This window comes from Lepidochelys olivacea, assembly GCF_965140295.1.
Source record: "Lepidochelys olivacea isolate rLepOli2 genome assembly, chromosome: 1".
NCBI lineage: Eukaryota > Metazoa > Chordata > Testudines > Cheloniidae > Lepidochelys > Lepidochelys olivacea.
Window position 1 is genome coordinate 138,812,432 of NC_140411.1, and position 15,539 is coordinate 138,827,970.

Genomic DNA, 15,539 nt, shown 5'->3' on the forward strand with positions numbered 1-15,539 from the left:
TCCTCAAGCTCCACTTCACCCTTACCTCAGGGCCTCCTTCCTTGTGCCTAATATGGTGTGTACTACTCAGCCTCTCCAACAGCACAATTTCCTCCCACAAGCTCCTGACATGCACACCCACCTGACTGGCTGGGAGGCTTTTAACTACTTTCAGCCAGCCCTTGATTGGCTTCAGGTGTCCCAATCAATCTAGCCTTCTCCCTGCCTTCTGGAAAGTTCTTAATTGGCCCCAGGTGTCTTAATTGACCTGGAGCAGCTGCCATTTCACTTATCCTGGTACCAGGGATTTGTTTAGCCTGGGGCTAATATAGCTGTCTCCCACTACTTTTCCATAGCCATCTGTTCTTGCCCTGTCACACTAGTTTCAGATATAAGAGTGATACATTTATCCAAATAGGATGACCACACTTAGTAGATTATAAGCTTTGTAATGATACCTTACAAGAGACCTTTTGCGTGAAGCATATTCCAGTTACATTATATTCACACTCATTAGCATATTTTTATAAAATCATATAGAGTGCAATGTTACACCGCCTAAGCACCTTGCGGGAGAAAGAAGAACCTATCTCAATGGGGGAAGGACTGGGAAGGAACCACAAGAGGACAGGGAGAAAGTGAGGTCATATTGGCCCCTGTCACCATCCTCAGCAAGAGGATGGCCCTCAATGGGAGTTGTGTCTGCCTTTCTGTGGCAAGAACTGGCCTCAGTATTTCATAAAATGCCAAGCTGCACCTCATATGCCATTCTCCCACATTTGCACACAAGGGAAACCATGCTCCTGCACAAATGTATAGTAAAAACATTTACTGAAGTGCTCTCTCTCTCAGTCCACACCACCTACGTTGGTACATTATCATCATAAAAGCAACACACCTATGACAAGCATTTCAACGGTTACAACACAAGATGAGCAACCCTCAGACAATAAGAAAAAAGGTACCGTGAAGTTACAATATATAAAACAATTACAATGAGAATTCTTTTTGAAGAAATATCAAAGAAAAGAAATGAACCAGCCAAGACTTGCAAGATGCTCTATTGATAGGTTGTCCTTTTTGGGGTGAGCCATTGTGTGCTCCCATAAGCTGATTTCCTTCCTGCCCAGTGCACAATATTAGATTTGACATTTTGTACTGGAAATTTGGTAACATACAGAGAGAGAGAAAAGCATGATGAAAGGGTAATGCTCAATTTGATTATGCTTATCTACAGACACTCTCTGAAACATCCATGTTGTAGCAGGCACATAACACCGTTTATAAAAGGGTTGAAAAGAACTGGTTTTATAGCAGATAGAATACTGCTTAATTATACACTGCACCTTCACGCACACAGAAGGCTGGGTTACAGGCTTCAGTTCAGCAGTGCACTTAAGCATGGGCTTAAGTCCATTAAGTGCATGAGACATAAGCAGGTATTTAAATACGTTACTAAATTGAAGCCAGAGTCTCCTAATTATAGGGGCCATTCCACAGCCAGGGACTGCCACGCCTCCTCCCACACCTGACATACCTCCAAGAAGGGGAAGGGTATCAGCTTTATGCACCCTAGCTATCCCCCACACTGAGAGAAACCCCAGCTGTCCTATTAAAAGCAGCATTATTGGAGGCCAAGTTCTGGGCCATTATGTGCAATGGAGTGAACACAGCCCTTAATGATTAACACAGTTTGCTATATATTCACACACAAACAGAATGACGGCATGGTATATATATATTTTGAGATGAGATGTCAGGCCAAACTTGTCACATTTACTATTTGTATGGTACATGAGTAATGTATCTGATGAAATCTGTGACAAATGCATATACAGGTAATTTGTTTTTCTGTATATGCAGCATGTTCCAAAATCCTGAGATTATCTCCCTCCTCCCCCGCCATAAATGTAAGACAGCGAACAACTCTACATTGTTTTACTAGAAGTAAAATCAATTTGTTATGCAAATACTTTACAACAGTTACAGCAATGAACAACACTGAATTCTTTTTTCTCAAGCTAACAAGCAAAAATGTGTTGCAAATGTGAAGGAATTTGGTAATGATGGAGATTTTGCTAATTATGAGACCAGTCCTGCCAATTTTTACACATATGAGGAGCTCTACTGAAGTCACTGGGACTGTTCACAAGAGTAAGGGTTACCGCATGAAGGAGGATTGGGCCCTAGATTCTTTGCAAGTGACATAGAATGTAATGGGCAACATTTTACTGACTTGCTTCGGCTGCTATTGTAAAAATACTGTGCATAAACATCTGTTTTCTGAGGAAGCAAAGTAACTGACCTGCTGCTGAACTCTTAGATGTGTCTAGTCTGAAGGGATCACGAAGATGACCCAGAAAAAAATTGGAAATAGCGTGCATTAGTAGTCACTATAGAATAAAATGGATGTACATGAAAATCCCATATTGTTACACTGTTTCCATGCTTCTTTGCAGTAGATTTGGTGGGAAATCCTCCAAATTGTATTGGTATTTGCTATACAACAGAGTGTAATCTATTAATTAACAAATCTACAAAGGCTATATTAAAACTCTACATACAAGGAAATAGTGAGAGAACAATGTTTGAAATACCACAGCTAAACTGTAAGGCTCAAGTAGTCTGTGCTTTAATAATGTTGCACCATTTGTCAAACTGCTTCTCTGCTATCAAATTAGGAAAATGGCTGATTCTTGAAGATATTTGAAGTAGCTTCTCATGGGCCAATACAAAGAGCTAACCAATTAACTTTAGGTTGTTTATTAGTTTGGTTTGGTTTTAATCTTCTTAATGTTTCCCAGTGAAGTGAATTTAGTGGTGAGCCTATCCAATGACTAGGACTGGTGAGCACAGTCCACCAAAGTAATGGAAGGCCCACCCCCGCAGTGAGGGAAGGGCCACTGAACCCTGCTATAAATTGGGATTTACAATCCCAGAGAGTGGAGGCCCTATTTATCCACAGACAAGGCATAGTACAGGCAACTGTGTGCAAATTCTCTCACCAATAGCTTCAACTTTAATGCGGTGAAGGGAAGAGAGTAGTTTAGTCCTCTTGCTGCTTTACTTTGAAATCTCCCCACTGAGAACAGCGATAAAGATACTACAGTGCCAACTGTGATGTGAACCCCCAACCCCAAATCTGAGAGCACCAATCCTTTCTCTCAAGCCACTACACAGGCGAGGATGGTAATCATTTTTAGTCACTGCCAACTAGTGGATCCAAACCAGGCACATCCCTTTCTCCAAACCAGTCTCCCAAAATTACATGAATTGGACTAGTTTTACATCTCCCAATTATTAATGGTTTTCAGACATGAGAATTTGGCCTGATAACCTAGTATTATACTTTAAATACAGGGAGGATCTTCAGCCCTTGGATACATGGACGATACTCACATCAATGAGAATTATGCCCCTGTATTCAAGGGCAACATTTGGCCAAGGGTAACTAACTTTTAAACTCTGAGGATATACAACACTCCATAAGGAGAATATTTTACCTATAATGATACAAAGATACCGAGATTCATACTCAACCCATTACAGGAGAAGTGGCTTCAATGTCTGTTAAACTGGTCAATGAAATCTTTCCTACCTTTGTGCTGAATGTGCTTGGCTCCTTTGTCCAGCTTGAAGTCCAGATATAATGTTGGTGTGCGAGTATAAACCTTTGACTAGGGAAGAAGTAGGGAGAAAAAGGTCACTTCTATAAATGTACCTTTATATCATACAATGATTTTCACATAATAAATAGCATGTCGTCAAATGAATAACTGAGTTTGTTGTTATTTAAAAAAACAAAAAAATTGAGTTACACACTCCATACAGTATTTGAAGATCATTTCAGCACTACAATTATTTAACTGTATTTTGTAGCATCTTTCATATGAAGCATTTTCCAAAATACTTTTCACACTTAAATAGTTCCACGACAAAGTTAAATAATAAATACATTACAGAAAAATGAGAGAGCTCAAGAGGTAAAGACAAAGGGGAAAAGCTGTATTTCCAGCTGAGATATGAAATGTTTGAAAGTGTGAATGAGGTGATGAGTTACAGACAGGCTCTTCCATATAGCAAGACCTGCAGAAAAATGGCTCTTACACCCAAAAACGGTGAGATTGCTTGGAGGGAATGAGACTGGGTGCTAACAGAACAGGGGGAGTGAGAAGTAGCATAAAGTCAAATTCTCATGGGAAAGGCTTATACGGTTTTGAACTGGGTCCAGAGATGAATAGTGGTAAAGGCATTTGAGGATAAGATATTCTTTGTACGTGCAAGAAGGCAAGCAACAGCACTGTACATATGAAGTCTGCTTCCCCAAGTTCTAGTTATTCAATGCTGAAGGTTGTTGCAGTACTCAAGTGGAGATGAAGTGGAAGATGAAGATTTCTATAGCAATGGAGTCAAGGTAGGAGTTTCCACTGTCATAGCTTCACAAAAATACAAGATCAAGGAGAAAAGTTCAGAGTTAACCATTATGCCAAGGTTACAAAGTTACCAACTGAGAGGTTGGAGTTGAGGAGGAACAGTTTTTGATTAATATTTAAAATGTTCCCTACATCTGCTTGTTTCAAGGAAGCCATTATTCCTTTGGGAATATACACTGTATACTCATGGGAAGTGTCCAGCCCATCCAATAAAAGAAATTGTGTGAAGAGTAGCCTTTTCTCTTTTTGGTATGATAGTCACAGTACAAGTCTTTAGAAAAACAGGGTATGGGCTAAGCAGAAGTGAAATGCATAGATGTGTAGAGACATGCCCGACTTTCAGCTAACCAAAAGCTGGATAAATAGGTTTATATACATGCATTCTTATCGTTTACACAATATTGAAGAAAATCAAGATTTTTTTAAAAAAATCTAGGTGTTTTTTAAGCACCAGCATAACCCCCACCTCCATCAACAATATTACATTTGGCCTTTGGAGACTACAGGCAAACATGCGTGCATACCCATATTGGCTATCAACTGTCTAACAATCTGAAAGATGCCAGTGTTCTAATGATTATGTTTCCTTGTTTTGTACAGAAACGCTCCTCAGAGAAGTCAGCAACAACAATGAAATCTCACGCATGCAACAGATGTTAATAGAACAGAAGCAAATAAAACTAATAAATATATCCAACAGGACTATTACTGCAATAAAATACTTTTTCCAGTCGGGGGGAGGTTACTTGGCCTATCCTTATGTAACCCTTCTGCCAGGCCAAGTTGATAGCAGCAAGGGCCGGGTTCAGTACACAGGGGTTCCCTCTCATCAAAGCAAATGCAAAACTGGCTCGAGCCCCCACCCAGTGACCTGGGAAAATCTTACACACCCCCTGGGCGCCTCAAAGAGGCAATACTTCCCCTCTCGCAAGCACAGAGCCTCAGTGTAGTAGAGAATCTTTAATAACATGAGGTAAACGACATCAGCATTAAATTGGGGAAACACCACAACTAGTGTTCATTAACCAAACCATGAGCAAAGACCCACCCCAGAAAATTGGGCCACATCCTTTCCCTCGGGTTCTTGAATCCCAGAACCCAAAGGTCTCTTGAGTCCAACAATCCACAAATCACCCAAAGTCCAAAAAGTCCAGCCCCAGAGTTCAAAAGTTCATCTGCATAGTGTTACTCCCCAGTCTGGCTAAAATGTGCCTGTGTGTGGGGGAAAGAGGTAAGGGGCACCTTACGTGTCCTGAAGCTGACTGCCCCACAGGGCTCTGCTCTGCTACGCTGTCTCACGAACAGCTCTGCTCAGCTCGCCATCTCACGAACACACCGCTGTCTCACGACCGGCTCCGCTCTGCACAGCTCGCTGTCTCACGAACAGCTCTGCTCACCTCGCCATCTCACGAACACTCCGCCAGCCTATCCACGAACAGCACCGCTGCACTCTAGATCTTCCGGCTCCCCACTACTTGACACAGTGCTCAGTGATTTCAGCTCATAGTAGTGGGAGCCTTAGTGCTGGTGCACCATAAGGCCAAAGTGAATGCAGCACAGTACCTGTAGCAAGACTCTTAATAGACCCAAAATTAGCTCTGACATTCCACAGTGGAGAGAGACAGAGGTGCAATTGGTGCTTCAGGCCCTCACAAAGGGACCCACACCACCAGGTACTAATACCTGTCTCAAGTCTCTCTCAATTCACAGAGTTTTGGAACCCTTGCCTAGCGAGTGCTGCTCAGTTGATGGTGAGTCCCTCCATCATAACAAAAGGCCAAGTACAGTTCCAAGCACAGTTCCCATAATCAGGGTAATAACAATTTATTCTTCCCGCCCCAATAACAGAGACACTGGGGATCCCACAACAGCCCAAACTTATTTGGAAGTTTTTCTAATTAAGAGGCACTTCCAGATTTGCATGAAAAAGGCCCCAAAAAGAAAATCCTCCAATATGTACAGCTTTCCTTCCTAGGAGACAAGTGATAAAGCTATCTCAGAACCTTCTAAGGTATTATATAATTATTAAGATGTTCTTAGATCTTATATAAACAACTGGATGACAAACATACAGGAGCAACTGATAAGTTCATTATTGTTATATAAAGTTGTTTAGCTGGAATAATTTGGTTAAGCTGTCAGAATGTATCTAGGAAAAGGCAGTCCATTCCAAAATGCTGACAGCCATTTTCTCCTGATTTTTCAGTCACCTCCCAGTGGAGTGTTGCTAGATTTGATAGCTTTGCAGTCTTGGCAGAATGTTTCCCTCAAAATAGTTAACAATGCAGGACCCATTCCTGGAAACATTTACTGCTAAGCTAGTGTCCTTTTAGAAAAGTGCTGTTGAATTTAATAGAAAAAAACCCCTTGCTACAGGGATTTGAATCATCCTATCGAATTTAATAAAGAAATCTATCGCTGCTATAGAATTCTATACATTTAAAAAAATCTAGAAACACTATCATTCTCAAGTAAATTCTATAGTTAGAGTAGTTTTTATTGGACTCCATTAGATTTCTATATAAATTCATTGGTTTCATCGCTTCAAAATTTTATAAGACATTTTCAGAAGGATGCTCAGTGTCATTAGTCCTACAGATGTTGATGGGCATTATAAAATTTTACCATGAAGTGTGAAGAGTTGAGTTTGCTGACACAATGCTGACCACAGCTGACTGGCCAATATAAACTAGAGCAAATTGTGTTCAGCATAACATCAGCTAACAAATTAACTAAGAGTTGACACAAGTTTGAACATGATTTTCAATCATCTACACTGATTGACAGTCAGTATTGCAGCAGCCAATTTAAGATTCATGTTTGACCACAAAAAATTCTGAAATGTAGATATACCATATGGAACTACTGTGGCAATGAGCACTACACTTGACAGTAAATGTTTGCAGGAGATTATCCCTGGAACAGGGACTATGTCTTCTTCTGTCTTCACAGGACAGAACACGCTGTAAGGAATCTGTGAACGAACAATGATAGCGAAATCTGAAGGCAGGGTGCAATAGACAGTTTTTACACAGCCCTGCCATGACGCATCTAGGTCGCTGAATAACAACAATGTTGCCATTTTTACAAAATATTTTTCCAACTACAGTAGTGTTCATTTTACTCAAAATGCAGAATACTAAAAATTTTGCATTTTATGACGTGATTTTCTGCAGAAATTGCCTTTTATGCACACTAACAAGGACTCAGATTGGAACAAAACAAATGGAGTTTGTAATGAACAACAATGGCCTCTAAAGTTATTGATAACAGATTTAGTACCATCAGCGTGCTATAAACAGTTCCTAAGTAGTGGGTGAGTTTTGTCTCATTGTTTACACATACACAAAGTAACATTTTCAAGATGATTTCAGTGGCCTTTGAGCTCTAGTTTGAAAAGGGTAATTTTATTGTTATGTTGGAACAGGGAGGATGTTGACATTAAGCATTCTCTCTTCCTTTAATCCATCCTAGGGGGAGAGAGGAGGATTTGTAAACAGGAGGCTTTTTCTTTTGTTTACCTAAAGCAAGACCAAGCAGAGCCTCCCACTAGCAATGATCACTTTCACCTTCATTGTAATGAACACAATGGGCCCAGTCTTTTGGCTTTGAAATTGCATCAGGGATCTCAATGCAGCCTCTTCCATCTTGTCTTTTAAGCAGCTTCTGAGAACCCTTTAAAGAAATATTCCCATTTATGCCGTTAGCCCATGAGCACCTTAGAGCAGTGATGACGTTCCTTGTATGGCACGCTGACCAGTTGTAAAATACTGTGCACACTTTACAGTCCTACATAAATGGATAATAAACAAGTTGTCTCATTGCAGGTGCAAAGCACAATGAAGGAGATCACAGCTGTACATGAATACATACACTCAGTGCTTAAACTTAAATAAATCAACAATAGAGGAAAGGGTTAGGAACTATTAGAAAAATCTGGGATGGAGAAGAATTAAAAGAGGGAGTTGGAATTTTACAGAGATTTTATATTGTTCACGACAAAATCATTTACTGTTTTCTGTAGGAGATTGCTGACAAAGTAATACAGCCTTATCCATCACATCCAAAATATAACAGACATGCTTCTGGATATTATTTCCTGCACATGTACACTAGACTGGTTTAAACTATCTGCATCTTTGTGGGTTAACTCATATTGTTAAATACCCAATACCCAAAGGGCTTTGTTTTATCTATGGATTAATGAACTGCAAAACCATCCTTTAAAAATAAAATCTGCTTCTAAAGTCACAGCACAAAAAAGGCCACAGAATTAGTAAATTTGCCTCCTTTTATTCTTCTGTAAAGGCACAAATATTATTAGCCATGTTACATTACTCTTCTGTGTCTTCAAATTGCAGCTAGGCTTTAACCTTACAGGCCAACTTCATACAAGAGCAAGTTTCCATAGACATGGGCCAGATCATTTCCCACTGTGGAAAAGCCCACTAACAGGTAAACTCCTGAAGAGGCCTCCAGATCATTTCCTCAGGGATGGGGAAAAGGTGTGGAGCTCTCATCTCTAAACAAAAGGCAGGGGGTTGGCCTAGAGAGTGTCTGGATCTCAGGGGATCTGCCTATGTAATCAAAGGACAGAGCTATCCATGCAGGGACCTTGTGCTTCTGAAGTCACTCACCATGGTGGAGCTGTGCTGACAGGGCTTTCCCTGTTTACAGCTGCCTTGGGAGCCCTTCCCTAAAGGAAGGTTCCACAGAGTGGAAAGGCTCCATACAAAAAGCTAATTCAGCCTCAGAATTCATTTGACTGTGGATTTCCTAGTGGTTCCCATGGGAAATAGGGAGAGATGATGCAAACAGTAAACCCAATTCCACCCTCCCCTTCCAGTCTCTCTCTGCTCATGAACCATTAACGCCACAGAGAGCTCTTCACAGGGCTTCGGGACAGAATATGTTGCCATGGAGTTGACATTTCCCCCTTCCACATACCCAAGGGACCAGTCTAGCTGTAAGTTATGCACATCCTGAAGATGATTTATAAAGGACCTTTAACTATGCAGTGCTACCAGACATGTAAAAATATCTCCACCAGTCCCTAAGTGCCTAAGATATATAATCATAAAGCCAAATCCTGTAGTCTTTGCTCATTTTCTTGTAATCCTTGCTCTTCTGGCTTCAGTGGAAAATTCCCTGACCAAGCAGTGAGTAAGAAGTTCAGGCCTTTAGTTAGCAGTGGCTCATTCTAATCATATGCAGATTCTCCATATTAAACCCAAAAAACAAAAAACCACAGTGTCATTAATCAATACTTACACATTTCCTTTTAAAACCAAGGATTACCCACACTGCATACCCTTCAAAGACTTCCCATTCACAAGTCTGTAATTTTTATCACTCTGAACATTCTTTCCTTCCTTCCTCAGGCTTTATTTGTAAACGTTTTCTTAATTATGAGACGAAATCATTGCCACATGTAAGCTGTATAGCCTAATGAAATCATGGCTGCACCAATGAGGCAAAACTGCATTTTCTAATGCAAGCATGACAGACAAAAGTACACTAAGTCATCCATCAATTTGCTTTCTACATATCAGAGCTGATTTACTGAATCTTTTTAATGGTGGCACTTTATTGCCATACTCAGACAAAACAAATAAAATACGATGAAATGAAGTGGAGGTTACATACCAACAAAGTTATAAATTCTATCAACATGTGGGTTCAAATGCTTCCATAAATATTTTATAGTATCATTTTAAAAGATATTTTTGTTTTAATGTTTTTCAGAGGACACACTTTTTTAATTCACTATGGTGCATTTCCAATTGTGATTCAATTTTTGATCAGATTACAATTTGTAACTGAGGTATGAAAATCCCACATCTTGAGATCTCATAATTAGTGGTCCTATCTGCTCTTTTCTCCTAAAATAGTTGTTTCCTGTCAGATGAATGAAGAAATCACATAGATTCCGTTTGCATTTGTGATTAGATGCATACTGATGACATGCCATCAGGATATTAGAATCGGAGCTGCGCACAATTCATGGAACATTATGAATGGTATGAGCAAATAGTGACTTTTGTGGGGGCTCTGCCCAGAGTCCCTCAATTTTTCCTCCTCTTCAAGGCTCTGCATTAGAGTGACATGTCCTTCTGACCAGTGACAGATGGGTCTCATCCAGAGCCAGTCAATGCTGCTTCTTGGGTGGTTACTGTTATATAACTATCCTACATGCTAACATTCATCTACATATATCTTTTAGGGATGCTGCACATTATTGTAACCATCATTTTCCCTACCCATAATCCCCCTGTTGTCTGTTTCCAATTTTGTAGCTTTATACCTAAATGCAGGCCTTGATATGGCAATTGAATCTGAGTGGACAGACCTTCGCATCTGTTGTAGAGCCCCTTTTAATTCAACAAGGGTCCACTGAACAGATCCAAATGCAGGATTGAGGCCCCAGGTTGTAAACTCTTCTGGGCAGCAGCCACATTTTTTATTTCTGTAAAGCTCCTGGTGCATCTTGGACAACTACATATACAGATAATAAATTATTCAGTAAAGAAAAAATATTCATCAGGGAGAGCACATGAGGTAGGTAGTGCAATAGACATGGTGAGGGAAGAAAAAAAAAATCTATTTGGTTTATAACAGATGATAACAACCTCAGAGTCAATCATTTCCTGGCAGTTAGTTACCAGATGGGTGAAAGGCCTCCTCCAGATGGTCACTAGCTGCCAGGAAATACCCCACCCATCAGTCATTATTGGTTAAAACAATTAGGATACTGATCTACATTAGTCATATTCCCATCATATTACTATGAACTGAGGGTACAAATGCAATGGAAAAGCTTAGTCTGAAAAGGGAATACAACAACAAATGTGAAAACAGGAATGGAACGGAAATAGATCTGTGTTTCACTTGTTGCACAGAGCTGTACTATTGTCACAACCAGATGAATGTAATGCTCATGGAAAGTGTTGAACTAACAGCCAGCAATGTAAGGTTCCCCACACTAATCCATTTATGTGCCTCCATGCTTTCCTGAGGGGACCACCTGAAGGGGTGAGAGGTTAGTCTCCATGCCAAATCAATTCCTGCCTTCCCTGCTGAGACTGCTAACAAAGAATGTGATTGTTGTGATTAGGTTACCTGACCCATATTAAAAGGACTAAGAGTAAATTCCAAGACATCAAAGCACAACAGTTTAGTTTTCATTCTCCACGGCTTGTTAAAAAACTCATTTAGAAGCTAATTTTTTTTCATCTCCAAGCAATAATGAATGAATGAACATGAATATCTGAAGCAGTTTGGACCACAGATTCAGGCTGCACATACATGTAATATTTCTGTATGCAATGTTAATAGTACCAACAGAGAAATCAAAGACACAAACAAAAGCTTTTACTTCAACTGTTTGCTTTGTAATCAAATGTTGTTAATAAAGACTAAATAACTATTTCATAAATAATGAGAGTCCAAGTTATCAGAGAACCTCAGGAGTTACAGTTTAGGTCATTCAAGTCCATTATCATACTTATCCTTTATCTTTCAAAGTATATGAACAAAGGGATATTCAATTAAAGTGAAAGGTGAAGAGTTTAAAACTGGTAAGAGGAAACAATTTAAGAAAATGACAATTAACCTCTTGAATCTACAGTTACAAGATATCATTGAGGCCAAGGACAACGAAATAAAAAAAGGGGAGGGAGAGACCTAGAAATTAATATGAATAGTGAGCACATCCAGAATTTCTAGACTGAATTTTTAAAATAAGGGATATAAACTCTACTGATCCTGGGCATAAACCAACCATCCACTGACAGGGCTAGGAAGGAACTTCTCACCACCATTAGATCGGGACTTCTGCAACATGTTCTGCAGGGGGAAAACCTTAAACCCAAGTTTCTGAAAGCTGAAGCTACTGCAGAATGCTACACTTTGCCTGCTGCTAAGTGGAGTATCTTGCTCTGTGAACAGGATACTGGTGTTTCATGACCTGCATTGGCTGTCTGTTGAAATTTAAGGGGTTGACACTGGCCTAGGATTTACCTACTTTGGAGATCACCTTTTTCCCCCATGCAATCCTGTCACAGTTGCAATTATCAGAGGGACTGAAACTAATGATCATTAAGTTTGTAAGAGAGAGAGGTGCTGGCAGGGCATGCTCAGTGACTACCACACCGATGAAGTGAGCTGTAGCTCATGAAAGCTTATGCTCAAAGAAATTTGTTAGTCTCTAAGGTGCCACAAGTACTCCTGTTCTTTTTCTGGATACAGACTAACACGGCTGCTACCCTGATACCACCTAACTGTAGAACTCTCTCTCCCTTAACCTCCTGTCCAAAATATCCCAAATCTGGTTACCAACAGGGCATGCTGCAAAGACATTTGGGGAGGGCTGAACGGAGTGGGGCAGAAGAAAATTTTGGGAAAAAGAGATAAGGATTTTTGTTATTTTTCTCTGCAGAAGGGCAGGATTTTGTGGCATGCTGCCATTTATCTATTGTGATTTTTATTGTGATAAATTAACTCCCAGAAAATATGAGAAAAAGTTAACACCCAGGGATAAGTATCCTTTTATATATAAATTCAAAATAAATAAAATTAATAAAATGAAAGGAAGGGATGAAATTAATAACTCAAAAATTGCTAAGATCCTGAGCTCCTCTTTAAAAGTTGGACTTCTGCAAGAAAAACAAAGAAAAGAGATTTGAATAATCAATAAGTAAAAAGACCCTGTAAAATAATGATTTATATAAAACAGGCCCAGGATCCTTTGAAAATTGTGAACATGTATAAGTCAATAAAAATGGAATATATTCATTTTAGGCCATTAGGGAATTAGCTAACTCTTGAAGACAATTCAAAATGTATAGCAGAAAACAATTATGCATGGGAAGGGAGATGGACTGGATATCATATAAGCCTTTTCCAGTCTCCCCCAGGCAATGTGACCACTGCAATCACAATATGCTGGTGCTCCTGCATCTTATATTATACTAACATAACATGTAATTCTGATTCAATTTTTCACAACAAAATTGAATTTAATAACTTAAGTCGCCATCTATAAAATGGGACAGGAAGGAGTTGGATGACATACCAGAAACACAATTAAACAGGAACAATAAGAAGATGCAATAAAGTTTTAAATGTATGCACTGTACATTAGTATGTGAATATCAAAATTGCTACAAATAGCCTGAACCCAGAAAGGAGTTCTCAATATCATATACATAGTGAAATATAGCTCCTAGCTATCCCATGTGTTTTTTCCTGTAACTTATTTCCTGTGGTAGTGTATATTCTCTCTTCTCCATCTCCCTCTCTATAACCTTGGACTAACAATCCACCAGTTTAATCACAGAATTTGAAATCTTCAAAATGGAATTTGATTCCTTCATGTGTGAAGTAATCTGATGAGGTTCAATAAGGATAAGTGCAGGGTCCTGCACTTAGGACGGAAGAACCCAATGCACAGCTATAGACTAGGGACCGAATGGCTAGGCAGCAGTTCTGCGGAAAAGGACCTAGGGGTGACAGTGGACGAGAAGCTGGATATGAGTCAGCAGTGTGCCCTTGTTGCCAAGAAGGCCAATGGCATTTTGGGATGTATAAGTAGGGGCATAGCGAGCAAATCGAAGTACGTGATCGTCCCCCTCTCTTCGAGATTGGTGAGGCCTCATCTGGAGTACTGTGTCCAGTTTTGGGCCCCACACTACAAGAAGGATGTGGAAAAATTGGAAAGAGTCCAGTGAAGGGCAACAAAAATTATTAGGGGTCTGGAACACATGAGTTATGAGGAGAGGCTGAGGGAACTGGGATTGTTTAGTCTGCAAAAGAGAAGAATGAGGGGGGATTTGATAACTGCTTTCAACTACCTGAGAGGTAGTTCCAGACAGGATGGTTCTAAACTATTCTCAGTGGTAGAAGAGGACAGGACAAGGAGTAATGGTCTCAAGTTGCAGTGGGGGAGGTTTAGGTTGGATATTAGGAAAAACTTTTTCACTAGGAGGGTGGTGAAACACTGGAATGCGTTGCCTAGGGAGGTGGTGGAATCTCCTTCCTTAGAAGTTTTTAAGGTCAGGCTTGACAAAGCCCTGGTTGGGATGATTTAATTGGGGATTGGTCCTGCTTTTGAGCAGGGGGTTGGACTAGATGACCTCCTGAGGTCCCTTCCAACCCTGATATTCTATGAACCTATGATTCTATGATTCTATGAAGTTGTGACTGAACTCCTTGGGGGAGAATTGTATGTCCCCTGTTCTGTCTGACCTGCATTCTGCCATATATTTCATGGTTTTGGCAGTTTCGGATGATGACCTAGCACATGCTGTTCATTTTAAGCACACTTTCACAGCAGATTTCACAAAATGCAAAGAAGGTACCAACGTGAGATTACTAAAGATAGCTACAGCACTGGATCCAAGGTTTAAGAATCTGAAATGCCTTCCAAAATCTGAGAGAAATGAGGTGTGGAGCATGCATTCAGAAGTCTTAAAAGAGCAACACTCTGATGCAGAAACTACAGAACCCGAACGACCAAAAAGGAAAATCAACCTTCTGATGGTGGCATCTGACTCAGTTAATGAAAATGAACATACATTGGTGTGTACTGTTTTGGATTGTTATCGAGCAGAACCTGTCATCAGCATGGACACATGTCCCCTGGAATGGCGGTTGAAGAATGAAGGAACATATGAATCTTTAGCGCGTCTGGCACTTAAATATCTTGTGACGCCGGCTACAACAGTGCCATGAGAATGCCTGTTCTCACTTTCTGGTGACATTGTAAACAAGAAGTGGGCAGCATTATCTCCTACAAATGTAAACAAACTTGTTTGTCTGAGCGATTGGCTGAACAAGAAGTAGGACTGAGTGGACTTGCAAATTCTAAAAATTTACATTGTTTTATTTTTGAATGCATACATAATTGTACATAATTCTACATTTGTAAGTTCAACTTTAATGATAAAGAGATTGCACTACAGTACTTGTATTAGGTGAATTAAAAATACTATTTCTTTTGTTTCTTTACAGTGCAAATACTTGTAATCAAATAAATATAAAGTGAGCACTGTACACTTTGTATTCTGTGTTGTAACTGAAATCAATATATTTGAAAATGTAGAAAACATCCAAAAATATTTGAATACA

General features: G+C 39.8%; 1 protein-coding gene across 1 annotated transcript in view; it reads right to left on the bottom strand.

Moving 5' to 3' along the window:
* The window catches only part of PIR (pirin), a gene marked incomplete at both ends in the record, with an annotated part of 76,722 nt that overhangs the window by 30,325 nt on the left and 30,858 nt on the right, over positions 1–15,539 (bottom strand). The window contains 1 exon segment of the mRNA XM_084624272.1: positions 3,578–3,656. Coding sequence (XP_084480398.1) covers positions 3,578–3,656 — 79 coding nt within the window.